The following is a 22,996-nucleotide window of genomic DNA, read 5'->3' on the forward strand; positions in this document are numbered from 1 at the left end:
CAATTCACATCCTTCCCAGCCTGAATGGTGCGATATAGCAATTGCAAATGCATCTGAACACAGTTCTTGTCAACCATATGACTTTTAGCATGAGAACTAATCATGTTTCATTTCTTGGCACACAAAGGGCATCAAAATACATAGACAACAACGCTGAATGGGAAGCAACGGGCCATAGCCCATTAGGTTCAAAACACCCAGACCAGCCTTCCTGAACAACATGTCTGGCCCTCGTGACAAAGTAAATGTGATCTGCGTGTAACTGATATAATGTTGCTTTCCTGCCAAGCTATCTGCAGACATCCTGCTACAGCTCTGAGATGGGATCTTCCCCATTCATCGCAAAGCGTGGTTAACTCTTACGCCTCAAGATGTCACTCTAAGGACCAGATTTTCAAATAAAGTGAAAAGAAGAACAGGAGTACTTGTGGCACCTTAGAGACTAACAAATTTATTAGGGCATAAGCTTTCGTGCATATATGCATCCGAAGAAGTGGGCTGTAGTCCACGAAAGCTTATGCTCTAATAAATTTGTTAGTCTCTAAGGTGCCACAAGTGCTCCTGTTCTTCTTTTTGCGGATACAGACTAACACGGCTGCTACTCTGAAACCTGTCAAATAAAGTGGGTGCAAAACTGGGGGCTAATTTGCACAAATACTGCCACTGTGTGTGCAGATTGGGTAGCTGCAAGCTCAAATGTTTAAAGCAGTGGTTCTCAACCTATTTACCATTGTGGGCTCATATGCAGCTCTCTTTGTGTTATGAGGGCTGCGTGCACACAATATAGATATAGATATAGATATATTCTACCTGTATGGACCTGAGGATGTCACATGGGCCGCAGCTGTGTGCTGACTGGGCTGCCCGTGTGTTGAGAACCGCTGGTTTAAAGAAAAGGCAGAAAAGGCACTGGCCTGAAAAATAACAAGCTAATGCATGATGCCAAAGGCAATTAAATTTTACTTACTGAAAGTTTAGTCACTACAGAAGGGCCAGCCCCAACCCTTGGTCTCTGTGCGGTGGGACATTTGTGGTGTGCTGAAGGTAGTACAACATGCTGAGTTTGTAGAGCTGTTCTAGAAACTATTAAAAGTGCAATTCAGCTGTTTCCATTGAGTGAATTTGACATCCTGCAGATGGCAGGCACAGGGCAGACCTTGTAATAAACCCCTAAGAAAGCAAGATCCCAGGTAGCTTAGTCCATTCCTGTGACCCCTTTCACAGAGAAATTCATCTGAGTGATAACTAGCTGACCTGCCTGCTGATGAACCCGAGGCAGGGAACCATGGTTGGTTTGGAAATAGTGAGACTAGCGGTCGTGTGGTGTGTATACTTCTCCTTTGGAGCATGTGCTTCTCTTTGAAGTTTCTACACTTGAACTTTGGGATCTTTCTGAAGATTAATAGATTCTGTGTTTACAAACACAGGGGACCAGCCCTTGGGAAACAAGGTGAACTAGGATCATCCTACTGGCCACTCTCCAGGAACAGCATCATGCCAGCAGGTGATCAAAATATTGTAGCTCTCTCTATGGTAGTTGATGAAGGCAGGTGCTTAGCTATTGACAACAGGCAGTGAACCACTTTTCCTTACCTCTCCCAAGCCTCACAACCTACATCTATCATGCTTCCTTCAGCCTTGTCAATAACCGGCAGTAATACCCAGACCTGGTACCCATGTTACAGCGTGTCAGAGTGACTACCTACGCTGTATCTAACCCACAGTTCCAAGTGGCTGAATTCAGCAGTTCTCTTTGGCTTGGCGTTCTGGATGGAGAACAGTGAGTCAGCTGCTCTGCATGGGGGAGGTTGTAATCCCAGGTCTGCGCAGGGCTATAAGGCAACCAACATCCCTACCCTGTCACCTGGGCCACTCCCTGACCTACAACCTACCAAGGAAATTCCACCTCAGGTGATCTGACTGACAGTGGTCTAGCGATCCCTGATTGGTTCTTTGACCATAGAGACGCCCATGGGGCGTACTAGGAAGTGTCCAGGCAACAATGTAGATTCCTAGCTAGCTACCGTACTTCTGAACTCCTGGCACTGACCTTGCTCTGACTCCTAATCAACCCCTGGAAACCCAACACCGACCCCGATACCTGGTATTGACCCTGGACATGATTTCTGACTCTGGCTAGACCCTCGGCTTGACTATTGACTCTGATACTGGTCTGATCCCTGGCTTCAGTTTTGGGATCCCAAGTTCTTGCCACTAGTCCTGCCTACCTTTACCTAGGAATTTGACAGAAGTAAATCTTCGTGCTGCAAGGCAGGAACTGATCACCACATAGGGTCAAAAGGACCCTTCCTCCCTCATCTCCGCACAGGTACAGTATTACTCAGTCAGGATCATTAAGGAGGTGTTTGACACCTTCCTCTGAAGCAGCCAGCATTGACCATTCCACTATCAGCAGTAGGATCCTGGATGAGCTGGACCATCTGCTGTTCTGGTGGGACAGTTCCTCTGTTCCTAATGCGATGGGTGGGTTAGTACAGTGTAGGAGACTTCATCTTGCCAGTTTGATGACCTAGAAATATAGTATGCATACAATACCCTTCCTAAAAAAATTGTATTTCCCCCCAGACTTAGCTCTCAGTACTAATGATCCTGATCTTCCAGAGAGAAACTCTCTCTTTTCTCCCCACATCTCCCCCACCCTGTGGTCCTGTTTTGAGTGTGCCAGAGCAGGCAGGAAAGCGAAAGCTAAGCCATGCAGAACGCAGTGCTGTGGGGTCACGCGGCTCTGCAGGCCTCACTGCACAAGCACCGCAGGGCTGGGCTGGCACAGGGAAAGGCAGTAAGTAGAGCTGTGTCCTTTGTGATGGGGACAATCAGCAACAACAGGCAGCTAAGCCTTTAAATTACACTGATGCATCCTCAGGGCCGTGTAGCAATACTGGATTCTTTCCAAGTGAATTTCCCGACAGACATTCGTTTACCCTGGGTTTCCATCCTCTACCCAATGACTGGTAAAAAGAACAGAAATGAATATGAAATCCAACTTAAAATCCACATTCAAGAGAGAGAGGGAGGACACGGTGTTTGGTCCCAGACCCAGTCCCAGTCCCACTGCATCAACATGGAGCGTCCTGGCCATAAACGGGTTTATTTCCTGGCAAATTCTCCTTTTCTCCCCAAATGTCTAGGCATGGGGACAAAAGGGAGCAGAGGTGACAATCACTCAGGCTCAGACACATTTCAGGACCCATATCTCCAATTGTTCCCGAGGCAGCACTGCCTGCTAGCAAATGGGGGGTATTGTTCTGGTCATCCCCATCTCAATGTACAGGGTGCGGAGGAGACATCTGGCAGAGCCATCACGGCTGGCCAGCCATGTTATACCTCCTGAAGCTTCCCAGTTCAGCCTTCTGAAGCATTAGGAGGCCCCAAGCTGCCCTGGAACTGGTGGCATAGCATTGCATAAAGAACTTTAAAAACCCCAGTGTGCTGAAAAAAGTCTAAGGGCTGCTCTAGAAGCACTACGTCGGCACAGCTGCACCACTGTCGTGTGTCTGGTGAAGATGCTGTATACTGACGGGAGAGAGCTCTCCCATTGTCATCATAAATCTGCCTCTGGGTGAGGCGGTGACTATGTCAGTAGGAGAAGCTCTCCCACTGCTATAGTCCTGTCCACACCAGCACTTAGGTCAGTGTAACTTACGTCGCTCAGGGGGGTGGCTTATGCACAGCTTAAGTAAGCGGTAGTGTCGACCTGGCCTGAATAAAGACAGTAATCCTGGGTCCGCAGCAGGAATCGCTACAGAGAGGAGACTAGAGGGGAGCTCCCAGCTCTTCCCGTCCCAGCCTCTCCTAACTAGGAAAAGGTGTAGAAGTATTTGCTGGCTGGTTGCCATTGGGTGTGGATTGAGATGTGAGTTGAATTCCACTGCAAAGTGGCTAGCATATACTCATGCTGGGGAGTCCTTCCAAGTCAGCCCTCTCCATTGGGATGGAGCCTGTGCTAGGTGTATTAGGCAGTTCTAGTGTGGAGGCTCGAACCAAAGAACTGCAGAACACGGTAAACTCTCCTCAGAGGGCACTGCACTTACCCAGTTGCCTCCATCTCCACCCTCATCTGTTTCCTCCTCTCCTCGTCGATGGGATAGAAGCAGAATATGGCCATGGCAATGAGCAGCAGGGTTATTGGGACAGGGGCCATGAGTATCCGCAGCGTGAGGATGACAGAGGGGTTGTGTGTGCAGTCACTGGCTCTGTAACCTGCAAAACTGAAGAGAAGCACAATGAAAAAAGCACCAGCTTTCAGCCATGGAAACACTGGCCTTTGTTTCCCCTAGAAACAGGAGCCCCTGGGCAGAGCGCTGGCAATGGAAAAGCTGACACACACCACAGTCCCAGCAAGTCACGGCAGAGAATTGGAAAGGAGCAAACAGCGACTTCACTCGCAGGTTTGCTGAGCAGGAGGTGCCGTGGGGAATGGTATAGGAGTGCTGGCCTTGGGACACTCCCAGCTCGTCCGGTTCCAGCCACCCCCAGCAGGAGGTGCCGTGGGGAATGGTATAGGAGAGCTGGCCTTGGGGAGCTCCCAGCTCGTCCAGTTCCAGACACCCCCAGCAGGAGGTGCCGTGGGGAATGGTATAGAACGCTGGCCTTGGGGAGCTCCCAGCTGTTCCCGTTCCAGCCTCTCCCATGGGGTACCTGTGAACCCAATGATAAATAGAAAGTAGATTTTGAGGCCTACTGTAGGCTCATTGTTGATATCCCCAAGGAGAGTCCTCCTGCAAACTTGTTGAAGAAAACATAGAACGAGTAGAAAAAAGCTTCCAGGTTTAGGTAGTTCGGGTTCTTCAGCCTGAAATCATCCACCGCGTCTGGTAGCATGGACCTGGGGATAAAGGTGCTAGTCAAACCCAGCACTGCTGCCTGCCCTGCGTCTCTCCTGTTAGGCATTGCTGGGTTTTGACACTGCAGCCCTCCAGCACTGGCCAACGCTTCGGACTATGATTTGGGGGAAAAACACAGTAGGACCCAGGTTTTCAAGGCTGCATGTGCACTTTTGTGCCTAAGCTGAGCAATTGCGCTACCTGCATATGCAAATTAGGCATGCATATGTGTGCACATATTTGCAGGAGTCTGGACATTGGGCCTTGGGTGCCATTTTGCAGGAGGCAGTACAAGAGAGGAGGTAAGTGTTTTGCATAATGAAAGCAGGGCCACATGCATGCAGCTATCTGCATTTTCACGGTTCGCAGACTGATGCAATGCCAGTGCTGTACAATCACTCGGTAACCCACAAACCTCCCTGTCTAATGCCACTCACACCGAGGACAAAGGTGCCCATCCCCCTGTGCTCTGGGATTTGGCCACGCAGATGAACGCACCCACATCTAGGCCTTTATCAACCAGGCTTCCCAACAGACTCTCCCTTCCCACCATTCAGTTTGTTCCTCCTACCAACCTAGCCCTTTAACGGTCCAGGAATGAGCAGCCCCGGCCGTGGCTTGGAGAACCGCTCCACTCACCAGGGTAACAAGTAGAGGACAGCCAGGCTGCATCCCGCTAATACCACCATGAAGACGAAGACCAGGAAGTTGTGACTCACTAGGGTGATAACGATGAGGGCAGGGATAATTAACTACAGCAGAGAGAGAGAGAAAAGCGCTTATGCTCCCTTTGCTCTGCATGCGTGTGGCCCTCACGCCCCAGGACCCAAAGCCCATGCTCCCCGCTGTCTCCACGCAAACGCCTCCTGGGCTCATGAATACTTACTACGGCCTAAACCTCACTTCTCCCATCAGAGCTGCCTGCATCAAAGAGACCCGCAAGTCCAGTAGCAACTCCGCATCAATGCTTGGACATTAGACTATTTCTGATATTTCAGTGCCCCCTCAATGGTCTAATACTCAATGGAAGCTCCTCGGGGCAGGGACTGCATGTCTCCTTCCCGTGTCCTGTGCAGCCCTGAGAGCACGGACGGCGCTCGACAGGTGATAACATCATGCTGCGTTAATTACTGAGTGTCATAGGAACCCCCGCAGGAGGAGAAATCAAATACGATTCCAGGGTAGAAGGGAGCGTGGTGCAGTGGTCTGGATTCCTGGGTTCTGGCTCTGCCATTCTCACTCTATGACCTTGGGTGAGTCACCTAGATCCAGATTTACAAAGGGACTTGGGTGCCTAAAGATGCAGATAGGCACTCCAGTGGGATTTTACAAAAGCCCCTAAGCAGGGACTCCCGAGACTGTCAATGGGAGTTAGGCACATAACCAGCCTAGGTGCTTTTATAAAATCTCATTAGGTGCCTGCCTGCATCTTCAGGTACTTGAGTCCCTTTGTAAACGTGGCCCCCAGAGGTGAGCACCCACACTGGGGGCCAGGTTTTGAGCAGAGCTCAGCACAGTGGATGCAGCCCGAAGGGACTGTCCGTGGTGCTGAGCCCCCCGTCTCCCACTGACACTGACTGCAGGTGTGGACACAGAGCCTTGGGGCTTGATCTTGTGAGGCGTGGGGTGTCCTCAGCAAACCCTGACCTCCCTGGGAAAACTCCCCGCACAGCCCCACGTCCATTCCTTAACCTCCCTGCACCTTCTCTGTACCCATTGCATGGGCTAGCCACAGGACAAGTTAATTAACCTGAGGGGTGGAAGGCTCTAGGGAGGTGGTGACCAACTTGCAGCCCGTGGCCCATCAGGGTAATCCGCTAGCGGGCGCAAGACAGTTTGTTTACATTGACCGTCACAGACACGGCCCCCCGCAGCTCCCAGTGGGCCAATGGGAGCTGCGGGCTGCAGGGAAGGGCTGGCCCGCAGGCCACAGGTTGCCCACCACTGCTCTAGGGGAATGCAAAGCATTAATCAACTCTTCTTATTCCCCCTGGGTATTAAGGACACCCATCGAACAGCCCTGTGGGACTCCAGGGCAGTATGGGGGAGGGGAAGGGAATTATGCTGCAGTCGCTATACTGGTCACTGCCCAGGCCGTGGCCGCTCGGTTTTACACAAAGCTGAGCGTGCGTAGCAGAGGGATCTGCCTGTGGCACGTTCTCTGCTCTCCCTGCACCCAGCTGAGCCTGCGATCAGCCCAGCGACACATCTTCAGCCAGCCCTCCGGGGCGGTGCTGGTGCCAGCTGTCAGCGAGCCTGTCGCGTCCTGGAGGGTTTGCTGGGGAGTCTCGTGCTGGGTCAGACTTTTGCCTTCCCTGTGCAGTGGGGGGGGAAGAGGGGAGGGAGCGCTAAAGAGGAGGGGCTCACAGAGGCTCCAGTGCCAGCTCTGTTCTGCAGGATACACTCTAGGGAATGGGGCAGAACTGCGTATGGACGTGCTCGTCCCTACTCCGGTGGGGGCCACACGCAGCAGGGGTCCCTGCGAGGAATGGTACAGGTGTAGCACAGGTGGGCTGGGGAGGGGCTTTCCGTTACTCCAGTCCCAGCAGCAGGAGCTGTAGGGAGCAGGGTAGGAGGGCTGACGGGGGGCAGGGTGCCAGTCCCAGCCTCTTCCAGAAGGAGGCGCTGCAGGGGGCAGGGCAGAAGTGCCGTAGGAATTTCAGTTTAAATATCTATTTAAAGTCAGAGGCGAAAGGAAACTCACTGATAGGCCCACGAACAGAGCTGTTTTTTTCCCAAAACGCACCAGAAACCACTGCCAGAAGGGAATGGAGAGGGAAGCCACGACCTGGGGGAGACAGAGCCACAGGGGGGAGACTCAGCAAGGCCTTCCAGGACCCTCGAAGCATTCCCTGGGAGACATCCATGTTATGGCGGGGGGGGGACATGGGCAGCAAAGATACTGAAATCCATCAGACCAGCCTTGGGCACCGTTATCCCCTCTCCCTGCCCTGCCCACACTGGGGGCTTCAGATCAACCTCTGTCATGCTAGGTGAAAGAGTGGGCGGGGCCCTGGATAGGTGGGGGTTTGACCCCTCCCTGGAGTACACTATGGGGCACCATTGGCATCGGAGAGTGGGGCTGGGAGGGCAGACCGGTTCCGCTGTGTAGACGTACCAGCATGATGAGCACCAAGTGCTGGAACTTCCCAGCCAGCCCAGCAGCATGTGTGCAGAAAAAGGCAAAGATCCCCTGGGCGATCTGGGAAGGGAACATACAGATGCTCAGTGCTTAGCCCCTGGGCCTGCCATCCTGCCCCGAAGGCACCTGCAGTGTAGCAAGGTGGGAGGTCTTTGCTGCTCCTCGCCATCTGGCTGGAGATGCCTGTTCCGCCTGCCCCCCACTCTCATACCCCCGCTGCTGAATCCTCATCCGTTTTTCCAGGGATCTCAGAACCCACCTGTCCAACGTGTTCTCAGCCAGTGACTCACTCGCTGGCTTCCCACGCCTGCACGTCGTAGCACCAGGCCTTCAGCGCCCACCTGCCTCTCGGGGGCGGTTTCATTTTAAAACCATAAAAGTTCCTGTGAGTTCGGTGCTGGTGAAAAGAGCCAGATCAGCTGCCCTGTAGACCCAGATTCTCTCTTTGCTCCTGGAGCAGGCACATCGTGGGCATCAATGGAGCAAACACCCCCTTGCCACCTGCCAATGTGCCCTGGATATACCCCCCCTCTCACAATAAGGGGGCATTCATTCTCTTTGCCCATTCACGCCTTGGTCTCTCTGCCGAGGCTGCCGGTTAGAGGTAGGTGAGGTGGTTTCTGGGATACCAACACTCATCCTTGGGGAATCGGACAGAGAATACGGAACTCATGATGACCAAGAGGCCACCTAACACGGTCTAGCAGGAACAACTTTCAATCGCTGCAGACCGGAGATGGATTTGAACCTGCCCCCTAGAGTTAAAGGCTCCGCACAGGATCTCTCCTGGCCTGTTGACCCCCTCAGGGGTCTTATCCCAATAGTCCCACAGCAGGGGCTGCTGCAGCCAGTCTCACTTTTATTAGCATGGCCTGACAGGGGATTGCACTGGTGGACAGGGATGGGAAAGGTAGAGCCCGGGGCTGGGCACAGCCAGTCCCACAGGTGGTGAAAGCTCCTGGAGTCTGTGCAGGTCCCTCCTTGCCTCTTCCCACACGGCTCGTGTGTTTCAAGCCACCGGTCCCCCACCCTCCCCCTCCACCGCGGGGACCCACTTCTCCTCCTTGTTCAGATACTTTTGCCCCAGGACTTGCTGAAAGAGCCCAGCTGCTGCCCACGCTGCCGTCGCCCCTCACTCCACGCCAGCCAGGGGTGTGAGCGTACCTGGAAGGCCAGGGACATGAAGAGGAAGCCACAGAGCAGCCAGGCGTAGGGCTGGTGTCCCAGGATCAGTCGCAGGCTGTGAAAGAAGGGCAGCTGGGTCTTTCCCAAGGGACTGAGGGGCCCTGCAGGGGTGAGAAGGGAAGTGCAGCAGAGTCACCCCCAGCCCTACCCCCCGGGGACGGTGGGGATTACTGTTCGCGTTCCAGCCGAGAGCCACGAACACTATCCCAGGCCGCCTCGCGACTGAGGAGGCCTTCGCCATGCTTGGCCCGGCCTCGCAGCCTGACCGGGGTTCTGACCGGCCTTGCTCTACCGCAGTCTCATTTTCCCTTCTGCCTTCCCGGCCGAGGGGCGTAACCTCCTCAGAGCTGACGTGAACTGGATGGTGGAGGAGGCTGGAAAGCAACAAGCCACCAACTCCCACCACATCGCAGGCTGGCGAAAGTCTTGAGACTGAAGCCCCTCGACCCGCCTCCTTCCCCCCCACAAGCCAGGCACTATGTCTCCCAGCCAGCAGATTCCCAGCTCCCTCCCTGCAGGACTTGCACCCATCCCCCAGAGCCACGGCCACAGGGCACCTCCCAACCATTGCAGGAGGAGCCAGAGAAGTGACCTAACCAGGCTGCTCCTTCACTCCGAGGAAGAGAATCAGGCAGGCCATGCAGTAGATCGAGCCCAGGACCACGGAGGCGATCACGTACGCCCTGCGCTGGAAGACAAGAGCCGATGCAGCCGTCACAACCTAGGCGCTGGCTGCAGGGAGCACAGACAGCGCGCTCGCACCCAGAGCTCTGCAGAGGAGCGGGGAGCAGACGGCCAGGTGCTTACTGTGTTCTCCAAGGTGTCGGTGAGCCCCAGGGAGGTGCTGTTGTACAGAGTCCCATTGGGCACGCTGCAGCTTTTCATCATGCTGGCGTGGTACCTGCCGACTATCTGCCCCTGGATACCCGAGCCGACCAGCGTGCTGAACACCTCCACCCCCATTCCTGCCAAGAGCCAGGACAAATGGGAGAGGGGTCAGTCAGCCTTGCGGCCTGAGCCTCAGAGCAGATCCCCTAGGGAAAGGGAGGCCAGCATGTGCCTTGCAAAGTAACCTATTGGCTTTGTGTGCCTGAAAGGTAGGGTGACCAGACAGCAAATGCGAAAAATCGGGACCGGCTGGAGGGTAATAGGAACCTATATAAGAAAAAGACCCAAAAATCGGGACTGTCCCTATAAAATCGGGACATCTGGTCACCCTACTGAAAGGGTGAGACTGCCCTCTGGTGGCTGCTCACAAAGCAGGGAAGAGTTCTACTATTTCTGCCTGCTCTAAAATTTCCCCCTTCACTCCAGTGGTAGAGGCCTAACTTGTTGGAACTGAGGGGCTAGTCCTGGTTCCCCATGGGAGTTGTTTGTCTAATAAATGCTTTTACACAGAGACTCTTTACAGGAACCAGCCCAAGGCCTGTGTGTGTTCACGATAACCACGCCCCGTGCCGCGGGATATTGCCTGCGCCGTGGATGGGCTGATTTAACAAAAGAAGAACTTCTAGGGATGCCACGTGCCCTGAGATTGAGATCCAAGCCATCGGAGTGTCCCTGGTTAACGCTGCAGCCCAGTTACTGTTTAGCTACAATAACACGTGGATCCCAAGTATGGGATTTTTTTTTTTTTTTTTTTTACATTTTATAAGGTATCAGGTCAAATTCACGCCCGGTGTGACCCTATTACAAACCCAGATTCAGAGACAACACCCCTCTGGCATGGAGTGAGAAGTCACACACTGGAGAGAACTCGCACAGGCCTGGGACCGGGAAGGAAACCCTGCATCCGGGCAGGGACACTTACTGTAGGCAGTGGCCGAATCCCGGTCTCGCTGATTCCCTCCCAGAAACATGGTCAGGGAGGAATACGGCACATGATAGCACTGGGGAGAAAAACAGCTCAGATACCAGACAACTCAGCTGCTTCTCCTCTGCCTGATACTGGGATCCCCTGTCTCTCACATCCCACCCTCTGGGGCAGACACCCCCCTCCCCTCCCGGGAACACTTTTGGTGCAGGAGCTACCACCCTAGAGAACAGACGTGAAAACTAGAACTACTGCCCTGTCACTATATGACCAACCAGATACCATGCCCTACAGCGCCCCCTGCTGGGAAAGCTGGGATGGGAAGAACTGTGAGCTCTACCTCCACCCTACAGACTGACCTCCACCATAACCAGTTACCCTCTACCGTGCCCTACAGTGCCCCCTGCTGGGAAAGTCTGGGGCCAGAGCAGCTGTGAGCTCTGCCCACAGCCAGTGGTCTTATAGCGTTCCCTACAGCACCCCCAGCTGGGAGAGTTTGGCACTGGAGTTGCTGTGAGCTCCCCTACAGGTTGAGTTCCTGTTCTCGAAGGGCCACTCGGGCACCTCCAGCATAGCAGAGATTCTGGTACTGCTCGTGTGATCTTGCATGCACGGTCTGTGCGAGGTCACGCCCCCAGAACGTGCCATTTTGAAGAACATGCCACCCCACCCCCACTGGCGTGACCTCGCACACACATGGCGTGCTTCATCCGTGCTATGGGAAACAAACACATCCAGCTTTGTGTCAGTCCCAGGTAGGGGACAAACCATTTAGAAACAGGATGGTCCAGCTTAAAATGGGACAAATGGCCTGCCTAGCCTGTTCTCTGCAGCAAGGTGAAGGCGGCTCCTGACACGCTTAGCCGCTGGCGTCCTTACAGTCATGCTTGTCTGGAAGAAGCAGTACGTGGTCAGGTACCAAAGGAACTTGAGGGAGACAGGCATGGCGTCCGAGGGGGTGGACCAGACCAGGCAGTAAAAGACCACCCCGAACGGCGTGGAGGAGACAATCCTGCAGGGCAAGCAGAGATGATTCAACACAAGCACCGAAGCAAAGTGAGAGTCGGGTTTATTCCTGCCTCATGCACTGGCCTCCTTTGCTGCTCGCCACACCACAGATCCTCCGCTGCAGGATCAGGGTTGCCAGGCGTCCGTTTTTCAACCGGAACGCCCAGTCAAAAAGGGACCCTGGCGGCTCTGGTCGGCACCACTGACCGGGCTGGTAAAAGTCCGCTCGGTGGCGCAGTGAGGCCTGGGGCTAAGGGAGACTCCCTGCCTGCCCTAGCTCCATGCAGCTCCCAGAAGCAGCCGCCAGGTCCTTGCGGCCCCTAGGCACATGGGCGGCCAGGGAGGCTCCGCATGCTGCCCCGCCCCTAGTGCCGGCTCCACATCTCCCATTGGCTGGGAACCACGACCAATGGGAGCTGTGGGGGCAGTGCCTGCAGGCGTGGGGGCAGCCCATTGAGCCTCCCTGGCTGCCCATGTGCCTAGGGGCCAGCCAGGATCCTCACCCCAACACCCTGCCCCAGCCCGGAGCCCTCTCCCGCACCCTGAACCCCTCATTTCTGGCCTCACCTGGATCCCGCACCCCCAGCCCAGAGCCCATACACCTCCCCACACCCCAACCCCCTGCCCCAGCCCGGAGCTCTCTCCCGCACCCTGAACCCCTCATTTCTGGCCTCACCTGGATTCCGCACCCCCAGCCCAGAGCCCATACCTCCCCACACCCCAACCCCCTGCCCTAGCCCGGAGCCCCCTCCCGCACCCCAAACCCCTCATCCCTGGCCTCACCCCAGAGCCCACAGCCCCAGCTGGAGCCCTCACCCCCCCTCCTGCACCCCAACCCCGTCCCAGCCCAGTGAAAGTGAGTGAGCAACAGAGGAAGGGGGGATGGGGCAAGCAGGGGCGGGGTGTTCGGTTTTGTGCGATTAGAAAGTTGGGGCAACCCTCTGTGGGATCAGGGTGAGCAGGGGAGGGGAGCTTTGCTCAAAGCAAGGGAAAAAACAGATAGGCAACAGCAGAGCCACGCTGGCCCCAGATCTGTTATCACAGCCCCTGCTCGAATATTCGAGGCCTTGATCCAGCAGTGGGATCCATGGGGACAGGGGTCCAGCCACATGGACCCAGCTGCAGGCTTGGGGGATTAGTGCAGCAATCCTCTGTATATTTATTGTGCTGCTCACTTCATGGGAGAGCTTGTCCCCCGCCCCTCCCACAGCTTAGCGGCTTGTCTGGAGGGCTCCATGTAACACAGGTGAGAGCCACTGGGTATCAAATCTCCAGTCACCTTGACTATGTAGTGAATCGTGCAGAAATTGCAATTGTTCCAAGGGGACCGATTCTGGCCAGTGCTCCCCCTTTTCAAACTGCACGTTTTACGCGCCCAGCCAGAGGCGTTGGTCCCAGTCCCCGAAGAGGCTGCACCCGGCCTCCAAAGCCAAATCAACGCCCGTTCTGCCTCAGCCCCCAGTGCTCACCATGGGATCAGCTTGCCAAACTTCCTCCTGGGGCTCTTGCTGACCAGGAAGCCGACAGCGGGGTCTGTAACGGCGTCCCAGGCTCGCCCAAGGAAAAGGATCAGAGAGGAATGGAACGGTTCCAACTGGGAGAGACAAATGGCTGGATCAGGCCACAGCACGCAAGCGAACAAGATCCCAGCCAAAGGCGGAAAGAGTCAGAATGACTCGGCCCTGGAGAGGCCAGCTCTGGGCAGAATTCCAGGCTATCTTTCTTGGAACTGCAATGACATGGAAACCTCTCCCCACCCCCCACACCTCCTCCTCCTGCAGCTCTGTGGAGCTAAGGGTCCTGATGAAATCATAGCACTTGAAGCTGTGGGGCACCAGCAAGGTCTTTCCAAGAACACTATCCAGCACCAGCAAGGTCTTTCCAAGAAGAAGCTGCAAGACCCACTTTCACCCAGACTGCCCCACACATACACACTCCTGTATGGAGCCTCTCTGCTTCCGAACCCCACCATCCCGCGAGAAAGCGGCCGCTCACTTGCACAACGTCCAGTAGGAAAATCTGGAGGAAGAACCCGAGGGCGTTTCCTGTCATCTGGTACGGCGCACCACCTATGGCGTAACAGAGCTTCCTGCAGAAGGGCAGGGGTGTCAGCTGCATCTGGAACCAAGACACAAATGAGCCCCGCTCGCTGCAAACTGACCTGCGCCCAAGAGGTTAGCGACCCTGCTCTCTGCCCTGGCTCTTCCCATCCCTGGATATCCTCCCAACCCTGCCCAGAGCCTCAGCTTTCCCCCAACCATGATCCCTGCCACTGCAGCTGTCACTTGGGCTGAGGACTCCACAATCTGAAGCAGCCACAGGAATTGGTGTGACATGAGGCTCTCCTCTTTCTTCCTTCCAGGCCCGAGTATGTGACCCCAGCCCCCCCACCATGCTCCAGCCTAGCAGGGAGCCAAGACCCACGTGTGCACCTTGGGCTTGAATCTGTGGCCTGTGCAGCATCTGGGCCCGTTCCTGCTAGATGGACTTTTCGGTATCAGCATTTTAGTGGGTGGATGCCCAACTCTGCTAGGAGTCTAATGCAACTTCCACTCCTGCTCTTCCCAGCCTGTAGGTTTCAGTCCTTGTCCCCTGTGCACCCAGGTGGGACTATTGTTAGGTGGGCTTCTGCCTCAACGGCAGGCTGTTGGGATCAGCTGCTTTGGTACTTTGTGGACATGAATCTCCCAAGTTACAGACACTAATGGCTTCGTTCTCCTCTCATGTACCCTGGTGTATGTCTGCGAAAACACCCAATTTCCACTGGCTTAACCACACTCAGAATCTAGCCGTAAAGCACCAGTGAATCGCTGATCTGTTCAGATAACACTCAGTTTTGCTCTTCCTTTTCCACCGCGGCTTCATGTTAACACATAAGTGCGAATTTCACACAGCATCACCGCTGCTGACCCAGGGACAGAATAAAGTCCAGAGTCCACTGGGTTTTTATAGATCGGGGAGAGGGGGCAGGGGAACATTTTAGGGGAAAGGAGATGGGCTGATGACAGAGTCCATCATTCAGCTAGGTGCAGACACATTTATTGATGCGTCTGGCTGGCCAATTTTCAGAGCTTGCAGCAAAGATCTAGGATCTAGTGAAGTGGGATTCCCTTTTATTTATAGACAGTTTCACTTTCCGGCTCTCATGCACAAGTCATGGTTGGCTTGCATGCATTGCAGGGAATGCTGAGTTGTTTAACAGTTTCCATTGCAGCTCCGTTTTTAAAATCTCTTGGTTTTGTAAAAGTGTCTCTTCCCCTTGTGCTTCCCTCCCCATCTTTTCAGGGCCCCCAGCAGCAGTGTCGACAGGTCACTCTTCCTTGAATGGTGCCTTACAACAGGTGCTAACACTCGGCTCCACCTTGCATTGCTGGGAGCCCCTTTCCCAGCCCTGCAGAAGAGCTGCTGGGTGCAGGTCAAAAGCGTCTCTCTCACCACCAGACGTTGAGCCTCTAAAAGATACTAACCCCCCAGCACCGGCACCCCCGTGTCTCGGGCTATCGCCACGTCTCAGGGCACCCGGGTCATTGGAGTGCCAGCAGCAACCAAATATAAACGCCCCCCTTGCACAGGGTGTTCTCAGGCTGAGTCATAGTGAGGCCCTTCAAATCCCCCCCGGCTACCCGAGCCAGCGAGATTGCATGGGTCTGCGAGAGAGTCTGTCCCCGCTGCTCTTACCTCGGCGTGGCTCGAACTCGCCCCAGGGCTGTCTCCCGCGTGGGTTAACCCCGGCAGCGGCGCATGCCTCGGGCTGTCTGGAAGCATGTTTCCAAACACGCGGCCTCCCTTACAGGCAAAGGGCGGAAGGCTCGAGCCCAGCTCCTAGGTGGGGAAAACAACCCCGCGGCAGTGCCCCGGCGGGTAACAGGAGCCCGGCCCGGGGCTTAGCTGCCTTATCGCAGCGGGCAGAGGCAGAACCGAAACTGACCAAACCCACCCCGGGGAGGAGCCTAGCGAGCCGCTTGGCTAAGGTCCCACGCTGCCCTGTGTGCGCTTTGGAGGGGGAGAAAGGGGGTTTGCACTGAAACAGGCCAGACCCCGCGAGCTGCCCTGGGGGGCTGTAGATCAGTGGTTCTCAGCCTTGGGGGGCGCAGGGCTCATGTGCAAATGGTGATCGCCTGTCACGGCCCAGGAAACAGTCTGGGGGTGCAGGCCCTGGGGAGAGGGATGGGTCCTGCCCAGCACTCGCCGCACAGTGGCATCTCCTGTGCTGCGGGGTGGCTGGACTGGGCTCTCTGCTCCAGGTGTTGCAAGCGCCTGGAACCCAGGTTGAGGTGCTGGTCAGGTTTGACCCCTCCACCCCTCCGACTGGACCAAACCTGGGGGAGTGGAGTCGTGACCTGGCTCAGGGGGTTGCAGTGGCTCCCATTCGGCCACCCCAGACTCCCGTTGGCATGACGGCTGGGCCAAAGCGGAGTGGTGCTGGGACCCTGGTGGGGTCAGTGCCTGGAGCAAGGGGAGGGGGAGCTCAGCCAGCCCTGGGGGACAGGAGCCAGCACAAGGCCCTTTGAAGCATTCTGGCGCCCCGTGGGTCGAGGAACGCTGCTGTAGAACTGAAAGGTGAGGGATCGTCGGCAGCCCCTTCCAGTCCCCTCCAGCTTGAATTAATTTACAAATCTGGAGAGTTTGCAGGCTGACGCACCAGGCTCCACTAATAACAGCACCGGGACTGACTCAGACGCACATCTTTTCATCACCATTCTACTCATGGCCTGGATCACCAGCATTACTCATATGGTACCGCAGCCAAAGCCCACGCCGTCTCCCACTAGCATACCGAGGAAGCACGTATCCTTCTACACACAATCTGCTTCATTATACCTAGCAGCAGGGAGAGAAACACTGAATCCCAAACAAAACTCCAGAAGGGGCCGGATTTTTCAAACGTATCCTTGTGCACCTGCCTGCAACCCACACCTCCCCCCACCCCCACCCTGCACCAGTTGGAGAGGTGCAAAACAGCCATTGGAGGTCTGGCCCTCAGTGCTTGGCCCCTTTGACACCCCTGGGGTTTCTGGGTGCAGCAGGCTGCCTTTTCTGTACACGATAAAAATGGAGTTTGTGGAGGTGCTATGAAGCCGGCAGCACAGCGATGTCCATCGCTGCCTGGCTAATGCCACCCAATTCCCTTCCGAGAGGAAAGCTTTTCTATTCCTCCAGTCAGGTCTTGCTAAGGCCTTTCGTTGTATCCCCACTCACGCCCGCATCAAGCCTAGGCCAGAGGTCACTAGAGGTAATGCAGACCCAGGAGGTCGTGTTTACAACCCGCTCAGGCTTGACAGGCTGGGCCAGGGTGAGCAATTGTAAGAAATGGCACCAACCTTCTTCTGCCATTACACTGGGCTACTGGGAGCTCTCAGGGCTGCGGCGCTTAACGATGCCGTGCACCAAGGCCCGGAAGCTGCCTGAGCCAGCTCTTGCCACACAGGGAACGTAAGAACAGCCAGACTGGTCAGACCAATGGTCCCGCTAGCCCAGTAACCTGTCTTCCACCAGAGGCCAGTGCCAGGGGCTTCAGAGGGAACGAACAGAATAGTGCAATTAATGAGTGATCCATCCAGCTGTCCAGTCCCAGCAGCTGGCAGTCAGAGGTGTAGGGACACCCAGAGCACGGGGCTGGGTCCCTGTGAACCTTTGAGGGAGAACGCACTGCAGCAAGAGAGAGGCTACAGCGATCCCGTTTGCCTCGGTTTTGGTCTCAAGTGATTACAGAGACATTTGGGGATGGGTGCGAAGGAATCTGCACAACGGCTGCTACACTGTGTCACTGTGTACACACACAGGGCAGACTAGACCCTCCAAGAAATTACCATCAGGCCAGCCGGAGTGGGTCGGGACTGGAGAGACGTTTCAAGGCAGCTCATGGCTGAGGAACGTGCTCCCGAAGGAGTTCCAACCAGAGCTAATGAAGCAGCTTTTCGGAGGTTGCAGCGAGGTAGAGGGGCTGGTTACTGCGGAGGAATCCTGCCAATCAGCCCTGGAGGTTCTTTGCGGCGAACCCAGTGGCAGCCTTTGGATAAATTACATCTACCAGCCCCAAGAAGGCAGGTTCCTCCCCGCCCTGCCCAAGAGAGGCAACAGCAGTATCTTCACAGAGCTGCAGCAGCCTCCTTCATGGAGTTTGTGGGATGAATGTGAGTGGTCGTGGCTGGGCGTGAGCAGAAAGGGGATGGACGTGCAGGTGCTGTGTGTGTCAGGCTCTGGGCAGATGGTGTTGAAGATTAGAGAAAGCACATTCCACCAGCTCCCAGACGGACTGAATGCCTTTCAGTCACTGTAAATATATCTGTTACATAAATTATTGACTGCCGTAAGCTTTGACATATGCATTATTTACCTGAGTGAGAACAAGAACCACAGTTCAACCCTTAGCATCAGCCAGTTAACTTCAGGGTTTTTTCCCTTCCTCGTGTAAACTGAAGGGCTTAATCCAGTGTAAAAATGCCAGTTGGAAATCCCTGCTCCTCCACACAGAGGTGTGAATAGAAAGGCCCAGCTCTTCACCATTGTACATGTGCTAGTCCTGGTCTAATTTACAGGCATAATTATTGCAATTGCACATGTCCATTCAATTTGACAGCTCTGAGGGTGTTTGTATGGTTGCTACAATGACAAGCAAACCAAACGAACGCGTTTGTACGGGCACAGTGCTGAATATCTGATTCCAGTTACAGGCTTTTCAGTCGCTCAGATCTCCATTCAGACATACAGAAACCTGTGTCTAGAGAGCAGATCTTGGAAAGGGCCCAATCCTGCAACCTTTACTCATGCAAGAACTCCTATTGACTACCATAGTTTTGCCCAGAACCTCATTTAAGTCTCTCCTTACATGGCTTGAGTTGCTTATAAATGTAACCGTTCTGCCAGATGGAGCTGGCAGGAAAAAGGGCTGGGTTCAGTATCTACTGGTTCCTCTTAACAATACAAAACGGAACCAGCGTGAGCAGCCACCCAGTAATCTGTGAAAGTTAACCCCCCCCGGGCACAATACTTCCCCTCTCACAAGCACTGAATTGGTGCACAGCAAAGAAAAAACTTAATACAAAGGGAAAAGGAACCAAGAATCCATTTGGGAAAACACCACAACCATCGTTCAAAAACATCACTAAGAGCAACCTCCAGCCCAGAGTACGTTGGGCGGTGTCCTTTGCCTCGGTTTCTCACCTTGCGGTCTGAAAGTCCAACAAATGTTCCTTCGACAGCCCACTGCCCTCTCCCTCCACTGCACCGCGCTCACAGTTGCTGTCCTTGGTCAGCAAAGACCCAGAGTTCAGAGGGGGTGAGGCATCAAGCAACACCTCAGCTGCTGCAGCCATCATTACAACTGGGCTGTCCCTCCCGTGGGACATCACACCCTGCGGTTCCGCCACTTACCCCAGCTCTCAGCAATTTCAGCGTGCAGTGATTTCACCAGGTAGTGGGGAACCGCACTGCTAGTGCAGACCCGTTCACAGCAACACTGTCCGGCCCCAGGTCTCAGGCTCGGCACGCGGGTGTCACTGATCACTAGAGCTAAAAACAAGGACTCCGTGGAATCCAGTCAGCTCCGTCTTTACTCAGTGGACAGAGAGGATCCAATGGTACCTAGGACTCCTTAGGCACAGCTCCCACGTAGGGACCTGACCCCACCCTCTCCCCCTTTCATTGGGATTTGGCATGCCTGCCCCTTGCTTAGTGAGCGAGGATCAGTTTGGACAGGCGAAGTGCAATTCGGCTGTCCTTTGCTCAGACAATAAGGATAACATTTCATTACCTTTGCACTCAATCCCGAAGTGATCTGTAACCCACCACCAGCCAAAACGGATCACTTTGGCCAAGCAGCTCCATCATGCTCTGCGTCTAGGTAGAGGAGCGGTGTTCACGCAAATACAGTCTGTTCCTGAAACCTTCCCCCAGCTCCTCACTAGACGCTGGGGAGAGCTCATTCAGACCCTGCTCACATAAACGTGAACCCAGACGGAAGAAGGGAAACGCAGAGTTCTCAACTCTGGTCTTTGCTAGAGAATAAAGGAGAAATTACTTTGTTTTAAAATAACTTTGTAGTTTAAGATGTCTAAGATTTGGGACCTTGATTTTTAGGCAGTTCCCATTCACCGCTAGAAACAAAGCGCCTACATCTAGGGGCAGGGGGAGCGGAGCACTGTACTCCTTCAAACGTGCAACAGGCCTGTGAACATACCCGCAGCTGCAGACGTCTATAAACATGCCTGCGCTTGTTTAAAGGGCCCGATCCAAAACCTACTGAAGTTAAACAGGACACTTTCCACTGACTTCAGTGGACTTTGGATCAGGCTTCGTGTGTCCTACTGTGACTTACTATGTGCGTGCACACCCCTTCTACGGCAACCTAACTCCAAAGGTGGCGAGAATTCAACGGCAATTAGGCACGGGAGGTGAAGCTGGTAAGGCAGCTCGATTTTATAAAAGCCGAAAGCCCACCACCAATAGACCGAACTTCAAAAGAGCCTCCTGGGAGCGGGCTTTGGTTTTTTAGAAGTTCTATTTAAACGTGTTATGCTAGGCAGCAGCATTTAGGTCAGTGTCTAGTTCTAGGAGATGTGGTGTGTTATGATCAGACACTTCCTAGTGAGCAGGAGAGTTTCACAATCCTAAACTAAATAGGGCAGATGATAGCCAAAGGTAACAATGATGACCTGCTACTTTAAAATCAAATCCTTAAAAAGAGATTCTAGGTCCATCCATGTTAAACAAAACAGAAAATATGCCCACTGAAAGGTAACCTTCGAGCATGTCACATCAGGGTAGTGAAGCCATCTACCATCAAGGAGATCCTTACTTGGAAAGAACAGAGGTAGAAGCAGCATATAGCACCGCAAAGGGGAAGTACAAGCTTCCTGGACATAGGGGAAGAGCAGAACCTGCTCAGAGAAGGGCGGAGAGGTTGGGCCTCAGCTGCAGAAGTATGTGAAAAATGTGCAGTTATTAGAAAGGGAGGAGGAACAATGAACCAAATATGGAGGAGGCAGCATACAAGAGAGAGTCCTGTGATTCTCACCTCTTGGAGGAGACGGCCACTGCAGTGAGAATGCTTGTCAGGAGAGTGGGAACATTTATACAGCTACGACTGCCAACCACAAACAGAACAGTCTGAGTTATTAAACTTTGAGCAGTACCCTCTCCACTACTACTCTCTCTCTCTCTCTCTCTCTCTCTCTCACACACACACACACGCACACAGCAGTGTTTACTCTTTACAAATAAAGCTCAGCAGACCTATGAAGGGGGTGGGGTGGGGGGGGTCTCACATAAACATACACAAAAAACCTGGGCAGAAATCAAGAGGTGTAAATTCTAACATGAGAAAGTGAGTTTTTGCCAGGGTGCATTATGAACCATGAGACATGCAGGCAGAACTCTGCTTGGGAGCAGGGAGAGAGGAAATCGGCTGCTTTAATAATAAATAAGTAACAATCCAGTGTCTTGGGCCCTGAAAGAGAAAAAGTGTTTTTAAAAAGAAAATGAGACAGCAGCATGAGTCTGACTCTCCATCGGTTTTATCAAGTGTGGCACAGATTAGCTTCCCACCCAGAAAAACGGCAGAAATGAACACCTGAAGCCCACTGAATCTACCCAGGAGTGCAGGAAAAAGGCATTTTTGCCCTCCAAAAGCTGACTCTGTTAATGAACGGACCTCCCAGCAGTAGGAGTTGCAGAGGCGAGAATTCCCTCCCTCCCCTGCAGGGAGTAGTTCAGAGTGAAGCATGCAAGGCCTGCAATAACAGGTTAAAAAAGGCAACTCGCCATCCCACTTGTAAGAACCGTTGTGTGCTTTCCAGCCCAGTTTCACCTTCTACCTTCGTCCACTCTGGTGTATTTTTAACTTTTCGGTCTCCAGCAATAAGCCTCACTAATTGTCCTTTGTCTATTATTAATATTGTCTATTGAAGAAGACAAGCTTCAATCAGGAAGATGCCACGTACAGGATAGCCAGGTGACTCTACGAGCCCTGCCGTGTCAATAGTGGTAGCTATAGAAGATCTATAACCAGGCTAACAACATCTGCACTGCTGTGCTCAGGCAAACTCTACACAGCCCCGCAGGGTGAGATGCTGCAGACATAACCAAAGCTACCATGAGATGAGGACTACACATTAGTCGGAAAGCCCGAGAAGAAGGGAAGGAGAATTAGCAGAGCAAGGCGACAAGGAGTCTATTAAACTAGGCTTCACCAGTGTGTGTGAGAGAGAGTTACACCTTGCAAAGCTCCTCGGAGATTCAGAGCTGAAAGCTCCTGGGCAGTTCAATGACAGAGATGCTTCCCACTAAAAAACGTGGCAGCAGTGCCACCCTTTGGCTTGGAGAGGTAATACACTTTTCATAATGTACCCCATCTACCCCAAATAACGAAACCATCACAGCACATGGGATTTCAAGGGTTCGCATAGAAACCAGGCTACAAAACTAGTTCAGTTGTCCAGCTGAATCAGACTAATCCCAACCCCAGTCTGAAGCAATCTAATCTGAATCACACTGACTCGCTGACACGCATTATGGCACACCCATCCTGTTTTCTTGGAAAACCACCACCAGTTAGAGGGGAAACGGGGGATTTATCTTCCCGGCCTCTTCCTTTGCTCAACTCCTCTAGCTCCGCTCAGGCAGTTGTACCCTCTGCTGCACGCGGGGAATTACGTCTGCACTCTCCCCAAAGGGCAAGCTGAGGCGAGCCTGCCATTTGGCGGCATTACATCACAAGAAGCCAGGCTCATTTGGGACAATTGTGAGATCCAAGTTCTCCTTTGACAAATCGCTTTGAAACAAACATCCTGGCATGCGGCAGCTCTGGCTCTACTCCGGCCCTGGGGAAAAATCCACCTTCATGCTCTTTTGAGTGCTGATCACACAGACGCCTTATCCTGAAATGTGACATCACCACTTACGGCATTAAACAATCTGTGCAAAACCCCAACGCCATAACTCAAAGTGGCTCACCGTCAGTGGAACGGCAAATACTGCCAAGATATTAACGCCAAATTAGCTGAC

At 53.8% G+C, this 22,996-nt stretch overlaps 1 protein-coding gene across 4 annotated transcripts; it reads right to left on the minus strand.

Annotated features, from left to right (window-relative positions):
* Positions 1 to 533: 533 nt before the first annotated feature.
* LOC117885685 (sodium-dependent lysophosphatidylcholine symporter 1-B-like) lies at positions 534 to 15,920 on the minus strand. 4 transcript variants are annotated; one of them, XM_034787076.1, is made up of 14 exons: positions 15,671 to 15,920; positions 13,988 to 14,110; positions 13,462 to 13,586; positions 11,864 to 11,996; positions 10,982 to 11,060; positions 9,979 to 10,136; positions 9,769 to 9,859; positions 9,151 to 9,272; positions 7,963 to 8,046; positions 7,549 to 7,632; positions 5,484 to 5,596; positions 4,703 to 4,846; positions 4,053 to 4,229; positions 534 to 2,530 (listed from the first exon to the last, which is right to left on the minus strand). In XM_034787076.1, exons 1-14 carry the CDS (start codon positions 15,755 to 15,757, stop codon positions 2,473 to 2,475), a joined length of 1,578 nt encoding a protein of 525 aa, XP_034642967.1. In that variant the 5' UTR covers positions 15,758 to 15,920; the 3' UTR covers positions 534 to 2,472. The 4 variants fall into 4 exon arrangements, with proteins under 4 accessions (XP_034642967.1, XP_034642968.1, XP_034642969.1 ...); XM_034787077.1 differs by having other exon boundaries at positions 534 to 2,969; positions 15,671 to 15,919; XM_034787078.1 differs by lacking the exon at positions 7,549 to 7,632.
* Between the last annotated feature and the right edge of the window lie 7,076 nt (positions 15,921 to 22,996).

Source organism: Trachemys scripta, chromosome 12, assembly GCF_013100865.1.
Source record: "Trachemys scripta elegans isolate TJP31775 chromosome 12, CAS_Tse_1.0, whole genome shotgun sequence".
Lineage (NCBI taxonomy): Eukaryota > Metazoa > Chordata > Testudines > Emydidae > Trachemys > Trachemys scripta.

Bases quoted from the DNA above. Each gene is read 5' to 3' on its own strand.
- LOC117885685 (XM_034787076.1), bottom strand. From the start codon at position 15,757: ATGCTTCCAGACAGCCCGAGGCATGCGCCGCTGCCGGGGTTAACCCAC. The intron at 10,137-10,981 runs GTAAGTGTCCCT...GGCTCTTGGCAG, and splicing joins GGATTCGGCCACTGCCTACA to GAATGGGGGTGGAGGTGTTC. The intron at 2,531-4,052 runs GTAAGTGCAGTG...CTATATTTCTAG, and splicing joins GTGGAGATGGAGGCAACTGG to GTCATCAAACTGGCAAGATG.